An 18,892-nucleotide genomic window follows, 5' to 3' on the forward strand; every position below is an offset into this window, starting at 1 on the left:
ATCAAACTATACTATGATCAAACTCAATGAGAAGTTTGGACACGCCCGTTTGCAAAGTTTATTTGAACAAACCTTCTTGTGTACAACCCTCTTAGTTAAAAAAAATTTCTTTCGTTTCTTATCGTACGAAATAAGTTATTAAAATCAGAGATAACATATTTCTGAGACCGCAGAATCAAACATGTTATTGATCTGTTGTAAGTTGTAAATCTCATTTTGAAATTAATTTGTTTACCCGTCGTAAACAAAACATAAAATCATCTAGTATGGACTTGATATCTTCTGGTCGAGACCTGTGTGGCGTATTCTTTACAATTTCCAGCCATTATTCAGACTGCTGTGAAAAATTAAACAATATAAAATCGATCCTACAATAGGGTGCTATAGCATCCACTAACGAATGCAGGTTTCCTCTTATACTACCCACGGCTTTTTAGAGGTCGGCAATTCTGCGACTAATTTAGACTAGTAAACCACGTCGTTGTATTTCGCTGCAGCCTTACACTTGCAATGGGCTCAATACATTCGCTACGTGGCTTCACAGTATAAGAAAGCCGCGGCTTTCTTATACTATGGTGGCTTTCCAGACCACTTTCTCGCGGCAATTTCTATTTTTTATGGGAACTATTTAAAGCACTATCCCCGCGTTCCTGTGTACAAGGAAAGGCAGACGCTTACAATTCTGAGAGTAGTTCAGATTTTGAGGTTTTTACCAGTTATCACAAGCGGTTTTCACTGAGGAGGTTTCAAACTTCATATAATATATTCTCCATGATAAACTTGATACTCACGAACTCCTTAATACAACCATACATGTAAAACGAACTGGTAATTTATTATCAAGCACCCGGATCATAAGCTCTTGATTAAAACTTCCTTTCCATTATAACGTGCAGTGTAATACCGTTGTTTTTCCTCATTGCAAATTTTAATCCTGTGTTTATTACGTTTTATCCGGTATTAAACAATTTTGTCGAAAAAAAAAATAGTACAAAGGTTGACTTTATGCAGATATCTTTGACTCTGTCGATGTCAGAAACTGATAATTAACCTTTATGCTCTTTAGGTCTTTTTCATGAAAACATGAAACGTTACCTTAAGTCATGTATCTTCGGATTTTACTAAAACTACTTCCTATTCATAAAAAAATCAGGAGACATAATCACCATGGAGATTGCTTGAATGTACGAGACAAGTGATGTTCGTGACGTAATTTATTAAAAGGTCTATTAACTCAGAACCATAAAAAGGTTATGTTAAGGCTCATCAATTAGAAAGTCTTAGGATTTAAAGAAAGCTGCTGTTCAAAATCATGCACCATTAATGCCCCCCCCCCAGCGATTTGCGTGAAATGCGTAAATGGGTGTTTTTCACTTGGATGAATGCGTAAATTGGAAAGTTTTGCGTAAACAAAAATTGCGTGAATTGCGAAAAGAGATTGCGTGAATGCGTGAGTTTCGGAAAAAATTTGCGTGATTGCGTGAATTGAAGGTCCGCTGGGGGGCGCTCATTGATAGCTAATCAAAACTTGATTGGAAACCTGTCTTCAGTTGGGCGACAGTTTTAGGTGAATAATAGTTGCCAACACAAATAAATCGCACTGTCATGGAACATCTGAACACCTTAATCCCGAACGCCCCAAGCAAAGCTAAAATATCAAAGATTCCGGAGACTAAAAATTCCATACTTTTAAAACCTGAAAGAAACATTCAACCAGACCAACAAACCGACATTTGCTCTGACACGAGTACAACTTTGTCTATTAATGAAACGCAAATCAGATAAAGTGTATTTGACTATAAGAGAAATGATCATCATATAATGACATACTCTTACACAAGCTTCCTTCCTATTCTTAATAAAGATAAACATAAAGTAAAACATAATCCGCTATGGAATGGTTTTGTTATAAAGCATGTATTTACAAGCTTTATGGGAGAGGGTTTTAAAACTGAAGTTTGGAGAAACAAGTGTATTTATTTTAAATTTCTCTGCACCCGATAAGTTTTGGCGAATTTTGAAAACATTTCCAAGTACATCCCTACCAACATGGATTCTCGCTACGTTTTTGTAAATGTAACAAAAAATCTTTATGAAAATTATATTAATCTTCACTCGTCTCAGGCTTTCAACTTCCCAATCTTCCAAAATTCAAATCCACACAAGAATTAATCAAATTCTTATAATATTAATACTTCTTCATAGCTGACTGGAATACTTTACTGACTTACCAAACAACAAGATGTCTGACAAAAATATCTTTAAGATTTCCCATTCGTAATTACACACAATCATCAAGAGGGGAAAATAGGTTTGTTTACGATAACCATTACGATGAGGGTAGGGACGCCTTCGACGCCTATTATGTTTTAAAAAGATACATTAACTCTATTTTGAACGCTAATTATAAAATTGATAATTGTTCCTGTATCTATAAACACATCAGGAATTTGAGAAGAGAATCTTTCTGTAGCCATACAGTAGGCGTCAAACTTAACATGATCATATACATACACCTACGAGCTAGATAGTCTTCGTGAAAATCGTTGGTTTGACTTACGTCTTAAGGTAAAGAACAGATGAAAATAAAATTCAAGAATAAATTAACAAAGAAATATACTTTCCTGCCGGAAGTCCATGTACACTCCATAATGAATCCGTCATGACATCTAATGAGAAAATTATTTAAAAGTGAAATCATTACATAAGAGCAGTTCCACAAAAAGATGAAATCAGATGAATTGAAATTTCTGATTTTTCGTCAGTCAATTTGAAAATGAAAGATGAATGAGATGGACAGGAGGTGTGATTTTTCTTAAACATAGTTGCCATGGCAATGTTACACGTGTGATAATCAATAATTCAAAGACCAGAAATACCAAACAAAGTTCTCAAAATTTATATAGGTTATACCCAGGCCCAATCAACGTTGACACCAACAAATTCAATATATCCGAAAATTTGGCAAATGATAGTAAAACTTCAAAGTAGTGTGTAATGGTGTTTCAAAACTTAGTTTAGTATTTTCAAAATTTCATAAAAAAAATCCAAACTCTTTTTATGAACATTGAAATTTGAAAATTTAAAAATGATCCATAACTTTCAACACCTGTTGCCCCATTTTTTACAAATGAGTCTTTATTTCTGATGAATTTCAGTTTTATCATTTCATACTCTTTATATAAGAATTCTAGCAAAATACAGTTAATGTCGCGTGCAAAAAAAAAACAACAACTAAAAACGAAAATACAAAAAAATACTACTATTTATACAGATAAAGTGACAAAAGAAATTTCAATAAGACAAGATAAGATAATAATACTTTAAATAAGATACATTAACTAACATTTTCGCAAAAATTCGATTTAAAGACTGTTATTATTAAGGATATAAGTTCAGTTAAATTATCACAAGAGGGAGGGCAAATGTCTTTTTTAATATTGATGGTTGGCGACAAAGAGCGATTCGTCGGCGGCCGCGCTCTTTTCCTCACCCTCGTACAATCCACGGCAAGCCAGACTGTTCATTTTAGCTCTATGTAATAAGACTTTTTGAGCCTCGGCAACGTTTTCAGGTTTTCCTGCCCATGCTTTCAATACACTTGCTTGAAGGGCACGTCCGTAGGAGAAAGTAAGTGACCATGGTCGGAGTACTGCGAAAAAAGAAGGAAATAATTAAAGTTTTTCATGGACTGTACTGATTTAAAATATTCAAAAAGTTTGCTGAGATTTTGTAGATAAACGTACAGAAAAACGAAGAACTTATCTTGCCCTCTGGAATACTGATTAATAAAGTAGATACCTTATACCCAGAAATGGTACGTACTGTATGTCATAGATTTTAAACACAACTCATGGAATTCAAAGCATCTACAAACAATTTATAATAAAAAATCTACTTACAATCCACTTTGTTCATGGCGTTCAAGTTAGCAGTAGCTTCTAATTCAGACTGTCCACCAGAAAGGAAGGTGACACCTGGCATACAGGCTGGAACAGTTCTTCGAAGGGCGGTCACAGTAGCTAAACCAATCTCTTCAGCTGTTGCTTTTTTTGAGCACGAATTTCCTAAACAAATTGTTGAAACTTTTAAAAACCCTTTGAAACTAACTAAGAAAACAAAATCGACACTCAAACGTTTTAGAAAAAAGAACAGAAAACAAAATTGTCCCCATTGAGTAGATAAAATAACTAAACTGTTCCTTGCCAAGCCACAGAAGAAAAGAGCTTCAATATAAAAATTTTGTTTTGATACTGACCTGGAGTAACCATGTTTGGTTTCAACAGAGTGCCTTCCAAATAAACATGATGGTCTACCAAAGTTTTGTAAACACAAGCCAAGACACGTTCAGTAACACGAAGGGAGGTTGCAAGGTCGTGTTCTCCATCAATCAAAATCTCTGGTTCAACAATGGGGACTAGTCCGTTAGCTTGACAAATGCTGGCGTATCTGGCCAATACTTGAGCATTCTCCTGGATAGCAGTATCGGTAGGGACACCTACTGGGGTGTTGATTTTGATAACACATCTCCATTTGGCGAAAGTAGCACCAGCTTCATGGTATTTCTTACACCTGTCTGCAAGTCCATCCAATCCTTGCGTGGTTCCTTCATTGTTGGTTCCTGAGTATAATAAAGATAATAATCAGTACTGAAAGCCATTCGAGAATGTTCAAACTAAAATCATCGTCTGTTGACTGGCTGTAAAGATAACATAACACGAATAAAAAACCAAAAAACCAAAAGCTCTGACAGATTCTTTTTTACTGAATGTTCAGAGTATATTGTTCTAATTTCAAATAAATCTTGCACACTTTCAAATTGAGAACATTTACATCACCTTCAAGAAAAAATTACCAGCACAATATGTATCTTTCTTCAAACAAACAAAGAACAATCAAATCTGACTTCCAAACAACGTAAACATGGACTTATTTTGTTTTCAAGATATAAGACTAGTAACTAGGTTTAACATCAATGTAATCCAATAGCACTCATTTTGAGCTACTCATTTATACATCCAAAGAAGTATTTTTATTTCATGAGAATACTGTGTAGACTACAAACATTGAAGGGGTTCATTATACACAAAAAATATAAACATGGGTAACAATCAATATACTGTACTAACTGGCTTGTTCAGGCAATTCCATAAATTATTGATCTCTGTCAGTTAGTCACACTAGCGTCCCGCCGAAATATGTATCAAAGATTAATGCTGGGAAAACCCTATATTGTTTACCTGACTCTCAAGCATAAAAGGGACTCATTAAAAATAACCCGGCGCTTTTTAATGAAATTAACATTCTCAAAAACTATGTATGAGAAATTGCCTAAAATTTGAGCCATAGATGAAAAAATTTGAGCCAAGCCAACCTTGAGAACTAATTTGAAGATCAACTCCCCAAGAAAAAGATCACACGGGAACCCACCTAGATCTGCGCACCGCCGGATAGGCTATTTCCTGGAAATTTTGCCGAACCTCAAACACTGACCCATTTACATGTGCAGAATTGTTTTTACTTTAGCATATAAACAAGGCCTTAAAAATCGAAGCGCTGTCTAGAGAATTGAATAACAAATTTTGGTTGGTTGATTTTGGCTGCTGCACGTTTTATTTTGTTTCAAACTTTCAATTTTTAATTAATTGTCTTGCAAACTTGATTCAGGTAACTCTCATCCTTGTCGTTGCAAATACATCCTGTAGATGACTGATGTTGTTTTTTCTGAAAGCTTGATTTCCTAGTGTGACTAACAGCCTGTCAAACATTACCTTCACAAGCTATGGACTTTCTTACAGAGGTCAATATTTTACAATATCTCATAAACGGTTAAAACAAAAGCTTTACTTAAAATATAGAGAGGCGTTGTGCTATAGAGGCGTTGTGGTATAGTGGTCATTGACCTTGGTTGCTACACAGGCAACCGAGGTTCGATTCCCACTCATAGCGGTTCACTTGGCAAGTGAATGAACCTTCGCCCAGGTCAACCCATGCCATGTGAGGGGAATTGGGTAGTCGGTTCAAGGTGCTGACGGGGCACTAATCGAAAGCATCTATACCGTGAGTGGTCCTAAATCCGACAGCCCTGCCTAAATCCGATGGGGACTTTCAAAGATACAAACTAAAATAAAAACAAACCTTTCGCTGTGACACAATGAAGATACCAAAGTGTCAACTAAACTGAGAGATTTGATACACTGAACCAATTGAACCAAATAACAACAATTGCTTCTTATACAAAACATAATTTTTTATTACAAAATTGTTAAACGTTTTAAACACGAGCAATGGATTCAGAATAATAGAGGTAATTATTTTTACAACTCACATTTTATTGATCACATTAATTGACATCTTGACATAATAGTCATTTTGTTAGATGTTTTGTTTCCAGAGTTCTTGCAATAGTTTATTGATCAACTTGGAGAGGAAATTTTGGTAAACATAGATTTTTTTTCATAGCAGTTATTTGAGGGGTCGGATTTAGGCAGGGATGTCGGATTTAGGACCACTCACGGTAGTTGCAAGAATGGGCCTTAAAAGCCTCCTGCGCATGCGACTCAACCAAATAGATAGATACTGTAACTTGGTCTAATGTCGACACCCCTCTAATTCTGACACCCTTTTTATCAGCTGAAATTTATAGAAAGGTTAAAACTGTTTTTCTTTTCTTATTAGTCAGAGAGGAATAATTCTTTTTCAATCAGTGATTCAAGCTTTCATATTATTCCTTTCTCTAAAGAAGGGTGTCGGAATTAGATGAGGGATGTCGATATTAGACCAACTTACGGTAGATAGCAAGCAGTTCCCATGTAAGTAATAAACAATATTTTCCTTGTAGACTTTTTATGCTTTCCTTCCTTTTTAAGCTTATATACCTTCTTAATAGATTGCAGCAAAACAAAGGTCTGAGTAGCTGTAAATTTCCAACCCTGTCAACACGTTGGATACCTTAAAAGAAGATACTATCCCTATGCAATCTCCTAGTGCCCCTGTATGTCATGACTTTTGCCAAATATTTAAAGAAAGAAAGCATACCATGCAGAGGGACAATTCCCTTGTCTACTTTGATACCAGGATTGGCTCCCATTTCTTTGATAAGTTCAACAAATGGTTTGCCGTTGTCATCTTTTTGATACAGAGTTTCTTCATACAAGATAACACCACCTAAACAGCTTCCTAAGCTTTTTTCACCCGTGAATAAAAGCTGACGGTACAAGCGTCTGTTTTCTTCAGTATTTTCAACTCCTATCCCAGCAAACCTTTTGCCAATTGTTCCTGTGCTCTCATCAGCAGCTAAAATTCCTTTGCCTGGTGCACAAATGGATTTAGCTACCTTAGCCAAATCGGATTGTTGTTCATCACTCAGGAATGGCATCTTTATAGTTGATTCTTCAAAGTAGAAGGTTGGACTGAGACAGCGAAAGTACAGGACGTGACTATCAGCAGCAAGCGCAAGCGAGTGGGCAGCAGATGTAAAATCACGCTGATGCAGCAATGTTTTTAAATCGAACGATAGCCTGGAAGTCCAACCGAGGACCTGGTTTTCACTTAACTGGCCGCGCGTGCGTAATCACAAAAAAAAAACAAAAAACAACAACAAACAAACAAAAACGACGAGCATCGAGAAAAAAATTCCCTACCGGTTAAAACTACCTTACGGTCAATCGCGTACCTTGAGTGCCATACACGTTTTTTTTTTATAAGAACAAACTATATAAGAACATAAGGCTTCGAGGCCCAAAAATTTAAGAACATTCTAAGAACATTCTAAGGCTTTGGAGACTTAAAAACATGGATTTTCTTAAGAAATTAAATCAAAATGCTCGAAAAATGCTGAAAATAAGAACATTTTAAGAACATTTTTAGGCTTCAAATCCAAAAAACTAAGAACACCCGAAGGCTTCGAAAATTTTTGACGTTCTTATAAAAAAAAAACGTGTACTCAAAATGTTAAGGAAAACCTTAATGTGTTATTATTAATGGTAAATGACAAAATTGGCAATGTCCTAATATCGTCGGCTTGCATATTGGAATTGTTCGATCATGATTACCCCGATGATTACTCATGCTTTCGATCGAAAGCTTCTCCGTGCTTTCGTTCGAAAGCTTCTCCATGCCCTTCTTCCCCCTTCTTTCGTCGATACTTTCCTATAACACACCCTAAACATACCTTACATTTCTTACAAAAATATTCAAAATCAAAATAATCAACTACTTCCGCACAAATTTCCCTTCTGATTTTCCGCCGCGACCGCAAATGTCCGAAGTCCAAGATTTTGCTCAAAGTAGAAACCAGGTCTCACGTGTCATCTGGTTTCAGAGCTAGGTTCTCTTATCTGAGAGGTTTGGGCAATCGAGGCAAATGTTTACATAGTAGTCAAGCAAAGAGAAATCTCATCTCGTTTGGAAGTGAAGTATGGCGCGCCAAAAGGCTTTTTAATACTAACTTTTTTTTTATAATACCAACTTTTTTTTATAATACCAACTTTTTTTTATAATATCAACTTTTTTTTATAATATCAACTTTTTTTTTATAATACCAACTTTTTTTTTATAATACCAACTTTTTTTTATAATACCAACTTTTTTTATTATAATACCATCTTTTTTTATATAGTACCAACTTTTTTTTTAGTTTTCATAACACCAATTTTTGTCTCGCTTACTATGCGTGTATAATCGATCAAGTGTAGTAAGAGTCTTAGCGCGATTACACCTAGCCTCAATCGAACGGCTGATATATCTGGGTAATATTCTATTGTGTTCGATTGCGTTAATTGGGTTTTACGTTGGTGCCTTTTCTTGACTCTAATCCTGATGCCTGAAAATTTTGATACAGAGGACATAAAACGAACATTATATTCATATAAGGCCATATAGATCTAACAACCATATGGATTAGAAATTTTAGCGAGAGTAATTTTAGCGTATATTAGCGAGTCAGGAAAATCTTGATTTTTTTTGGATTTATTTTAGCGAATCACGATTTCAAAAAGTTTCGCGTGGATAAATTTTAGCGAATACTTGTCTGAGAAAATTTCGCGTGGATTAATTTTAGCGAATCGCCATTTCCAAATAACTTTTTGAGATGTATTTTGGTGAAAGTTCCAGATATAGAGCGGAGGTTCGAGATAAGCGTGTGTTTTTAAGCCTACATTTTCTTACAGAACTCTAGGGACCGACAAAAATAAATATCTTTATTAGTTTTCGCAAAAATCGTAAAAGAAAAAGAAGAAAAAAACTGGATTTATTTTAGCGAATTGCGTTTTTGAAAAATTTAGCGCGGATAAATTTTAGCGATCTGTCGATTCGGCGTGTTTTAGCGAGATTAATTTTAGCGAAAATAGGGAAAACTCGCTAAAACGCTAAAATTAGTCTCGCTAAAATGTCTACGATTAAAGTATTGCATAATACTGTATATCTATACCTAACCAAACAAAAGTTGCAACAAAATTTGATTGGTCTGAAGAATCAATCCACCAGCCAGAGAGAGAACAAACAACACAAATGATAAAATTAAGCTGAACAGCAGTCTTTGGACCTTTACCCAAGCAGCCAACAGCCAAGTCAAGGACAGGACATCCATGACCATGTGCCTCATGTAGATTTTCTGGATTTTCCAGTGAAGAACTGTAAAGGCCCGTCTACATGGTGAAAAAAGAAAATTGACTAAGCGAGACCAAAAAAAGTTGATATTATAAAAATGAAAGTTAGTGTTATAAAAAAAAGTTGATATTATAAAAAAAGTTGGTATTATAAAAAAAAGTTGCTATTTAAAAAAAAAATCTGATATTATATAAATGAAAGTTTGTATTATAATAAAAAGTTGGTATTATAAAAAAAAGTTGATACTATAAAAATGAAAGTTGGTATTATAAAAGTGAAAGTTGGTATTATAAAAAAAATTTAGTATTATAAAAGAAAGTTGATATTATAAAAAAAAGTTAGTATTAAAAAGCCTTTTGGCGCGCCAGAGTGAAGCCTGGAAAATTGTGGACTTTGGTTGAAAAATTAGGTATGACTTTTTTTCATTTTATTAATGTTACTAACTTTCATCATTGAAGGGTAAACTTACATAGCCTTCTCCTCCATCTCTTAAAATGGATGTATACCGGGGGTTAATCGTTCTACATTTGCAATTCAGTTATACCGTAGGATCGTCTAATCTCGACATACGTCTTGCAATCTCGACACCGGATCTGTAAAATAATCAAAACAAACCTTGAATGAAATTCTTGGTATCATTCTTATCGAACAAGTTCATCCATCAAACTAGAAGTTCAGTAAACATTGCAATCCTTTCAATTAAAAAAACAGCCAAATTATAAGCAGTTTTACACAACACACGAAGAAACGCATGCAAACTTCCTCGTAACTTTCTCGTGTCCATCATTAAAATTTTACAACTTTATTACGCTTCAAGTCATAATAATTTGCGCGCTTAGTCGACCTGGTTTCCATTTCCTTATTATTTATTGCAAGCACACGCTCTAGGCGCTAGGAGGCCGCGTTAAACTTCTAGGCGCCGATAGCACACCCGGTCCCTTTTCAAATTCATAAGGAAACCAGGTTCTTTTAATTATTTTCGGTTCACGGTAAAAAGGTCTACTAAAAAATTCCTCGCGTGCAAAATGTTGTTGTGATTTGGGCATCTTCGTTGAAAGCATGCTAATTAGTTTTTTAGTGATTACTACATCGTTAAAGTATTCTTTTCAAATATAAGTAATAACAGTTCACATTTCTCATATTATATTAACAATCTGTGACGTGGATAGAGAGAGAGAACAATTTAGTGATTGATTGATAACTTTGGTATGTATTTGTTTATGTTTGATTTTTTATTTCGAAGACCAGCCTAACAGCTATGTCGAGATTGCAAGACGTATGTCGATATTAAACGACTCTACGGTAGTGGAAGTACCTGGATCAGTTAAATAGAGTGTGAAGTACTTCAGCTTCAGGCTAGCTCTAAAGCTCTTCTCCAGTATGGAATTCTTGTAACTAACGCCGCAGATCTTCGGCGTACAACTCGAACAATTCTGGTGTAATTGGCGTAAATTTTACTCCCAAAGATATGGTTGAAATAGACCCTTTTTCAGAGAGGAGGACACCCTGTCTGTTGAATAATTATGTAGTCGAGCAGAAAAACAATGATAAAACCATGCATAATCAGTTACATCAAAATGCCTCGAAAATGTCAATATGAAAATTGCGTAATCAGAGAACGTATGTCTTGCTCATTATAAAAAGGCCGAGACAAACTTTCAATAATTGGATTGTAACATCGAGTTAAGTCTCTTTTGTTAAGTCACCAGGGGGTAAATAAAACAGACCTTGATACATTTATCGTTCGTTTCAACTTGACGATTCGTTTAAAACTCAGCCTCCTAAATATTTGGGGTAGGTAAAATATGTACAAAGAAATTCATACTTTTCCAACCTGGCCAATCTTTAAAAAAGAAGCGAACAATAAAATGTAATTACCCTTTCCAAATAAACCTCTTCGGTGGCGAGCGTAGTCTACTCTGACGTAACTGTAAAATTTATGTAATGGGAGTTTGACATAGTAATATAATGTTGTTTGGGGAATTATGAAGTTCTCTGGAATTTCTATTGCATTTATTCAGGTTGATTTTTTATGACTTCTAATGGTACTTTTTCTAACGAGTTTGATTACAGTACTCTGTTCTCACACTTATGTCTTTTTTTTTCGCGTCCTTTTTCGTGATTACTTTTATTTATATTTTTAAGGACAGGTAAGAAGGCATATTGATGTAACTGATAATTATTACAATATGCATGATACAGTAATTATGCATGGCTCTATCACCATTTTTATGGCTGGACTACATAATTATTCAATAGGACGTGCTCTTTGAAAAAAGGTCTATATCAGTTTGTGAAAAATTCAATCCTGGTACGAAAGAAGTTTTGCTTGGCGTGAGATTTGTTATTTGGAAAAGTATCTTCGGTGTAAGTTTTCATGGAATCCATACTGGGTTCTTCTGACTGTCTGAAACAGCATCTAATAACATGAAAACCAGAATATGATATTTCAATCGGAATCAAAACTATAAAGTGCACTTACAAACATCAATTTGTCAGACCTACCTTAAAGTGGATAAATTTTCGCGTGGATTAATTTTCGCGATTTTCGCGTATTTTGGCCATTTTCGCGAAATTTTGTCCACGCGAAAAATTTAAAATTATGATTTTTGCCAAAACCCCTAGGAAAATTAAAGAAATTAGGTGAAAAAGAGGCTGATTCGCGAAATTTAGTCCACGCGAAAATTTTCGATTTTCGATTCGCGAAAAAAAGTCCACGCGAAAATTTATCCACTTAAGGTATAGCAAAATTAATAACGGCACTGTCATCATTGACAATCAAACAAACGATATTCTGTCAAGAGCCACTTGCCTAATTCTGGACGCTTTCCAATGTTTTTAATCAAATCTCAAGCTATCAAATGAGAAATGTTATCAAATGAGAATCAGAACAAAATTCAACCTTTCCATACAAAAATTTCGCTCCTTACGGACATTCGTCCCAAATTCCGGATGATGTCTCTTTTCTACAAAATCTAACTTCCACTTGAAATTTTACTTGACAGGATGGACTTAACTCTTAATACATACAGGAAACGCATATTTGGACTTTATATGCTGCAGGCAAGCACTTAAGCTAAAGTCCCACAAAAGCAGGACAAAAATCCGTTTTTTTTTTGCAAAAAAACGCTGTACAGAAGATCTTTCAAATTCAGTACTTGAATAGAGCAGTAAAAAATACAACTTTTCTATTTTTCCTTTTTTGTTGTTGCAGAATATAGGGATAATGATAGGGGAATGTGCCTTTCTGTAAGGAATTTTATAACACTTCATGGCAGATTAAAAAGACGATCAGCATTTATGGGAAAAGATGAAATTTTCAGAAAATGCTTTATTCGCTATGAGGATTCCAATTTCTGTCAGTATAGACTTAACTCGTATATCAAGATTACGGGATTTCGAGTACGTGCAGATTTTACTTTCGTTTTGAGTGGTTTCACTTTTGATTTCAAGCCAACATCTTAGCAACGGGGTGCTTGCCCATACTTACAGGGGTTTGTGCAAAAAACTAAGCGTAGAAAATTTTCCAAATCCCCCATTTCAATTAATAAAATGAAAAATTAAACTTTTCTATGTTTCACTTTTTTGCACCTATTCTTCAAAATGAAGATATTCAAGATATTAAGTTCTTCTTTTATTCAATGATTTTTTACGGCACTTTGTTGACAATCTAACTCTTGCAGCTAATTCCCGCTTTCTTCAGTAAATTAAAGATGAAAAAAACCCTAAGCCACTGATTGAAACAAATATATTAAGGGTGGGATTTTACAGCTGCCCGTCGTGCAAGGCACTGAAAGGCCACAGGTGCCAAAAAGAAGGGCCGTTTGAAAAGCGGCAACCTCATTGGTGGAAAGTTGATAAACAGCTACAAAGGAGTGCTGGGAAGCAATCAGTAGAAGAGACCACTTTTGTTTTTGTTGCAGATTTCTATAAAAACTTCTCTCAGGGATTACTTTGTCAATGTACATGTACACATTTGTTGTGTCAACTTGTCAGCCTTGTATTGTTGTAAAGGAAAAGATAAAAGAGGTAAGACTAGCTTAGTTTCTAATCCTGATATAGGAAGTGCTTGGGATTAGAACACAGCCCATTGCGGTGCAAGTCTGTGATAGAATCCTTCACATTACCAATCGGCAAAATGTTAGTGAGACACAGCAAAAATGGGCAGTTCCAGAAAAAAACCATTACCCCCTGTCCCTGTGGACAACAGGGTTTTTTGGAATTTCTTTTCACTTGGAAATCCTGAGAAATTTTGCAAAAACTTACAGAAAATACAGGATTTTCCTAATTATTTGGTCATCAGTATTGGAAAATCCATAGATTTTGCTCTTATTTTCTTGCTATGGAAAATCCAAGAGTTTTCCTTAAAAATTCTTGAATGTTACGGAAATCCAAAGGTTTTTCAAAAAGAAAATTGCTACGGAAAATCCATGTCGTACACAGGGGGTAACAGACTATAACTAGAGCCGCTCAATGGAGTCTATGTTTTGTCTGGAAAGACTAGCTCTAAACCTCTAAAACAGCATCTAATAACATGAAAACCAGAATATAATTCTTCAATGGGATCATCAAAAGTATAAAGTGCACTTACTAACATCAATTAGTCTGATCAAATTTAAACAAAATTAATAACAGCACTGTCATCATTGGCAATCAAACAAACCTGTATACTCACTCACAAAGTCCAAATATTAATAATATATTTCGTATATTTCTTATCTTCAGAGTCAGGGTCAATTAATAAAATACAAAGAATAACATAAATAAACACCACTTGGTCATATTATTCTTTGTATTTTATTAATTAATTTTATCCCATCTTCGTCGCCAAGAATTTTATATATGAAGAGTTGGAAGTTGGTGGAAAACAAGTTTGGGTTCCAATAAAACCCTGTAACTGTAGACTACAGGGAAGCAAAATTTCAAATTATATCTGGAGCTTCAAATAATTGTAAACACACAAAAGTGTGTCAGCTCTACAGCTCGCTCAGGTTTTGAATGAATGAAACAAAATTCAATTTCCTTATGTTGATAGAAAACATTCGGCAACATAGAGCCAAATGAAAAAATACAGACGTGTATACGATCTTCATTCATTTGGAAAGAAGATATTTACACGCCAAAACTGTTTGAGCCATCTCTCCAAAACGCAGGGAAAAAAGGCGGGAAAGTCTTGAAAACTTTTCTAACTAGTCCCTCTTAACTCCAGCTGCCAAATTGTGATCAAAACCATAATAGCTAGATAGACCTTATAATATATTGCAATACCATTTTGACATAAATTAATGAAACTATCATCTCTATCAATGCTTTTTTTTTTAGAAATTTGCCCATTGTGGAAAAATGCATATTAGAATGATGAGATGATGGCAAAATTTATTTTTGAGTTAAACTTTTTTGCATGCTTCATCTTGTTTGTTAAATGCAATACTGAACTACTGAATGAGGTAATTTACATTACTTTCATGGGAAAGAAATTTGAGAGGTCTTAAAAGGTCTGTTGAGGATTAATGTGTAAATTTGACTATTTTCAGACCTTTCGAAAGTTTCTTTTCACAAAAGTTTGTATGTTTTAAGTGCCTTAAGAAAGATTGATAAAAAATTAAAATAGCTTACCACCCCTAAAATACCAATCTAAATCAAACCTTTGGTTCTTTTTTAATTATTTTATTTTATTTTATTTTATGATACACCCTTTTAACTATTTTCTGTTTATTTTTAATTTTGTTTATGTTTCTAAGGAATGGATAAACAATGAAGAGAGTCACAAGATTTTGCATCGATCACGACGCTCGTTAGAGGAACAATTTTTCGAAGAACAGAACAAAACTTATACATGCGACACTTCAAGTTAGTACTATTTCTATGCTCATAAAGTTGGTTCAATGTTGATTCTCCAAATCTTACACTCTTCACTACAAGATAATATAATTGTTGGCCTTTTTCAACCAACCATTTACACATCCTAATATTATATGCATTTTGTTAAAAATCTATATTTACTAAACGATTTTAAATGTTACAAAGGCTTTCCATTAATATCTGTGGTTTAAGTCATTTCGTTCTAAAATACCATGGAGCTGGCTATTATCCTCTTTATGGAAAGAAAGCTTAACTTTTCAGTAGAAAGAAAGAGATACGACACAAAGCAAAAAAAAATTATTATTAAATGAAGGAAAATATTTTTAAAAATTATTTTTTGTAAAAGTCAGAAGCGTTTGATTTTGAATACGTTTCTAAGGGACTTTCTTTATAATGATTTAAGATACAATAAAAAATTTATTGAGCTGCTCGCATTGGCACACTATCCTTCCTAATTAAGATATTGCTCTTGTTTTTTTCAGTTCTTCCACAACCTACTGCAGAATACCCTGTGGTACTTTTTGAAGGAATAAATTACAACAATTGTTCAGCTAATGGAAAACATCGACGACTTAGAACTCAAGTCTTTGAAAAATGGTCCGAAAATTTGTCAGGTACATACATTCTTTACTTTGTTGAATTTATATTGGATTGTTTCATTTGTTTGCATGTTGGCATGTATGATATTGATTATACGTTTTAAATTTAACTATTAGTTTTAACAGTTGATATTTCAATCAAAATGGTAAATTTTGATGCATTGAAACTAAAATCTATCCATGTTATAGACGGTTTGAGTTCATCAGAGTTTGTTAACCGAAGGTTAACCATAACTTTTTCGAAATATAGTCGTAAAGTTCAAATTATGGAGATTTAAAAATTTTCTTTAATTATGCTTTATTCGATGTAAAGTATTGATAGATGTTTTTATCTGTCAACAAAATTCGACACTTTTAAATCCCTATATTATAAAACCAAGTGTAGTGATGTGACATAGTGAATTACAAAGTCTCTATTTGAATACCAGTAAAACGTCTTTCGAGAGTCATAGCACTAAGATTCGGAGCAGATCGTATAGTTCTTCTCTCGGATTATACCTAAGTATCTACGTGTTTCAAACATTTCAGGTCCGAATAGAGCTCGAAAACATAAATGGAATTCTATGTTGATGTTACCTGGAGCTAATCTCACTTTTCGTGCGTGTTGTCCGAGCGGAAATAACTACCTATCTACTGTGGACAATTGGAACAACACAGCGAATCTCCATTATTCGGTTTTAACACAAGATGACTTGAAAGGGCCCACTGGTATTTGGTATGAAAGTAAGGATCTATTATTTTTGCCAACATATATTTTACCTATACCCCTATTCACGTTTACTGGAGCAGTCGAATAAAAGCACTTACTTTCCATCAGTGATTTCCAAAAATTATGCATATTTGGGTAAACAGAATAGCTTACTTCCCGTAGCCGTACTTACTTAAAACAGTGTTGCACGATTTTATTATATTTGTCTGATTATTAAACACTTAGAAAAAAACTTTCATTAATATCATGAATTTAGAATATCAACAGAATTATCTACTTTATTGAATACCTTTTTGTGGTGTTTGCTATTTTGACTAGCCTTACACGTTTTTCAATGTCCTTTACTTATTGGCTTTAAAATCTAAAGTGATCTTCTATTTTAAGCATTTTGAGAGTATTTCAGTGTTATTTCTAAAAAATTGCACGTTTTACAGTCAGTCTTAAAATGCTCTTGTAATGTATATTCTTTTCTTACAAAAAATCGAGAATTGTACTTTTTTCGATTGTAAGGATGGCTGCATTGGGTGATGTCTTTTTACATAAGAGTCGATGATCCGGTTGACACAACAAGCCTTCCTTCTACTTGTGGTGATAACGGTGCGTGTTATTATGGACAATGTGGATTGACAGGGAAGTGTGAATGTGCGGATGGCTATTCTGGTGTTGATTGTGGAACTGGTGAGCAGATCTGAGATCTTGATCTTTTTATTTATCGTGCTATGAGAGGGGGTAATAATATTAATGAAATGAAAATGCATGAGTGAATGTATAAACTAAATTTAGATAAATTGAATTTTTTGTGATATATTATTAACGAAGTGCGTTCCCCTAATGATTTTGAAATGAATTTTATATCGATCGTCTAAAGAGAGCTTAAATCCTTTCAAAGGTAAATTTTCTCCTTGCCATCATAATGTTATAGAACTTCTATCTCTCTTGTCAATTGCAAAACACTGCTTTTAATGAAATCTTTTGTAATCTTGATTTCAGCTCCAACCAACGATTCTTACCCAACTGAGAAGAAACCGTTAGTTTTGTTCAAGGATGTTGATTACACAGGAACCTACTTACCTGTCAACCCAGACGATTTCAAACGGTTCGCTTACAATCAACGCTCGGCCCGCGAGATGGAATACAAATCAATGCGCGTTCTTCACAATCGTACGATGATGTTCGCACGGAATATTATCTATACACAGGTAAGGAACAAAAAGGTTACGTATAAAGTATACAAATTTTTTGATCAGTTGCTGTATTAATAGAATTAATCATTAAGGTTGGAAAAAAAAAGGATCATAGCGTTATTTTCAGAACAATTATATTGTGGGCGAAATTTTTCTTTGGCGCGTTTAAATCTAAAGCGGACAATTGGAAAGTGGATGAATCTTACACATGAGATCAGATCGTCATTGTTTTCTGCACACCACGCTAAAGCCTCTAAAGGGATGTGATAAAACAAACGATAAAGCGGACTTTTTTTCGAGCATCAGAAATCTAGAATCTTCACTCGAACAAAGTTTCTCCAATCATTCCTTTTTATCTCATTTCTTTCAATTTTTAAGTGTTTTGGCAAAAATCTGGACTTTTGTAAGAATGGTGAAAATTAATCCTTGTGAAATTTATCCATCTTAAGGTACAAAATCGATCAAAGAATTATAAAGTACCTTATGGAAATTATTTTTCTTCGTTTCAGAAATTTACGCCTGGTGATGATATCCCAGACATGGCGGAATTCATGATCGCCAACCCCAATGTGGCGGATGGGATTTGGTACAACTACGATCCTCATTACGAAGTAGACTTTCACGTCAAGGTGGAGATGAGCGGTGCATGTTTCAATTGTAGCGAGACAAATGGTGTTTGTTATACTGGATCTTGTTTGTGTAAGACAGGATTCACTGGCGACTATTGCGATGATCCAGTGTAATTATGATATATGACATGCTTAAATCCAAACTAAGTCATTTTCCCTGTCGGAAACACCCAATAAAGCCGAGATTTTTTTGCTGTTTCAGTACCAAATAAGCGTCAAATTACGGTTTTTTGGTTGTTTCCGATAGTTACAAAATGACGTAATTTTATCTTTCCACCACGCATATATATCAAGAGATTT

The 18,892-nt window shown here is 34.3% G+C and overlaps 2 protein-coding genes across 3 annotated transcripts; one reads left to right on the forward strand and one right to left on the reverse strand.

Annotated features, from left to right (window-relative positions):
* Positions 1-3,100: 3,100 nt before the first annotated feature.
* Positions 3,101-7,543, reverse strand: LOC136810282 (fructose-bisphosphate aldolase A-like). The gene is made up of 4 exons (XM_067066850.1): positions 7,039-7,543; positions 4,259-4,621; positions 3,903-4,067; positions 3,101-3,652 (listed from the first exon to the last, which is right to left on the reverse strand). The coding sequence occupies exons 1-4, from the start codon at positions 7,376-7,378 to the stop codon at positions 3,435-3,437; spliced, it is 1,086 nt and encodes a 361-aa protein (XP_066922951.1). The 5' UTR covers positions 7,379-7,543; the 3' UTR covers positions 3,101-3,434.
* A 2,422-nt stretch (positions 7,544-9,965) lies between these two features.
* On the forward strand, positions 9,966-18,892 carry LOC136810299 (uncharacterized). Of its 2 annotated transcripts, none has more exons than XM_067066866.1 (8): positions 9,966-10,018; positions 14,932-15,056; positions 15,351-15,459; positions 15,954-16,085; positions 16,599-16,793; positions 17,290-17,457; positions 17,770-17,978; positions 18,473-18,892. In XM_067066866.1, exons 2-8 carry the CDS (start codon positions 14,973-14,975, stop codon positions 18,704-18,706), a joined length of 1,131 nt encoding a protein of 376 aa, XP_066922967.1. In that variant the 5' UTR covers positions 9,966-10,018; positions 14,932-14,972; the 3' UTR covers positions 18,707-18,892. The 2 variants fall into 2 exon arrangements, with proteins under 2 accessions (XP_066922967.1, XP_066922968.1); XM_067066867.1 differs by lacking the exon at positions 9,966-10,018 and adding an exon at positions 13,616-13,638.

Source organism: Clytia hemisphaerica, unplaced genomic scaffold (genome assembly GCF_902728285.1).
Source record: "Clytia hemisphaerica strain Z4C2 unplaced genomic scaffold, Clytia hemisphaerica genome assembly, whole genome shotgun sequence".
Taxonomy (NCBI): Eukaryota; Metazoa; Cnidaria; class Hydrozoa; order Leptothecata; family Clytiidae; genus Clytia; species Clytia hemisphaerica.

Coding starts and splice junctions, on each gene's coding strand:
- LOC136810282 (XM_067066850.1), bottom strand. CDS start 7,378: ATGCCATTCCTGAGTGATGAACAACAATCCGATTTGGCTAAGGTAGCT. Junction 4,068..4,258: donor ACCAAACATGGTTACTCCAG/GTCAGTATCAAA, acceptor CAATTTGTTTAG/GAAATTCGTGCTCAAAAAAA. Junction 3,653..3,902: donor CGCCATGAACAAAGTGGATT/GTAAGTAGATTT, acceptor CTTTTTTCGCAG/TACTCCGACCATGGTCACTT.
- LOC136810299 (XM_067066866.1), top strand. CDS start 14,973: ATGATGGCAAAATTTATTTTTGAGTTAAACTTTTTTGCATGCTTCATC. Junction 16,086..16,598: donor ATGGTCCGAAAATTTGTCAG/GTACATACATTC, acceptor CAAACATTTCAG/GTCCGAATAGAGCTCGAAAA. Junction 17,979..18,472: donor GGAATATTATCTATACACAG/GTAAGGAACAAA, acceptor TCTTCGTTTCAG/AAATTTACGCCTGGTGATGA.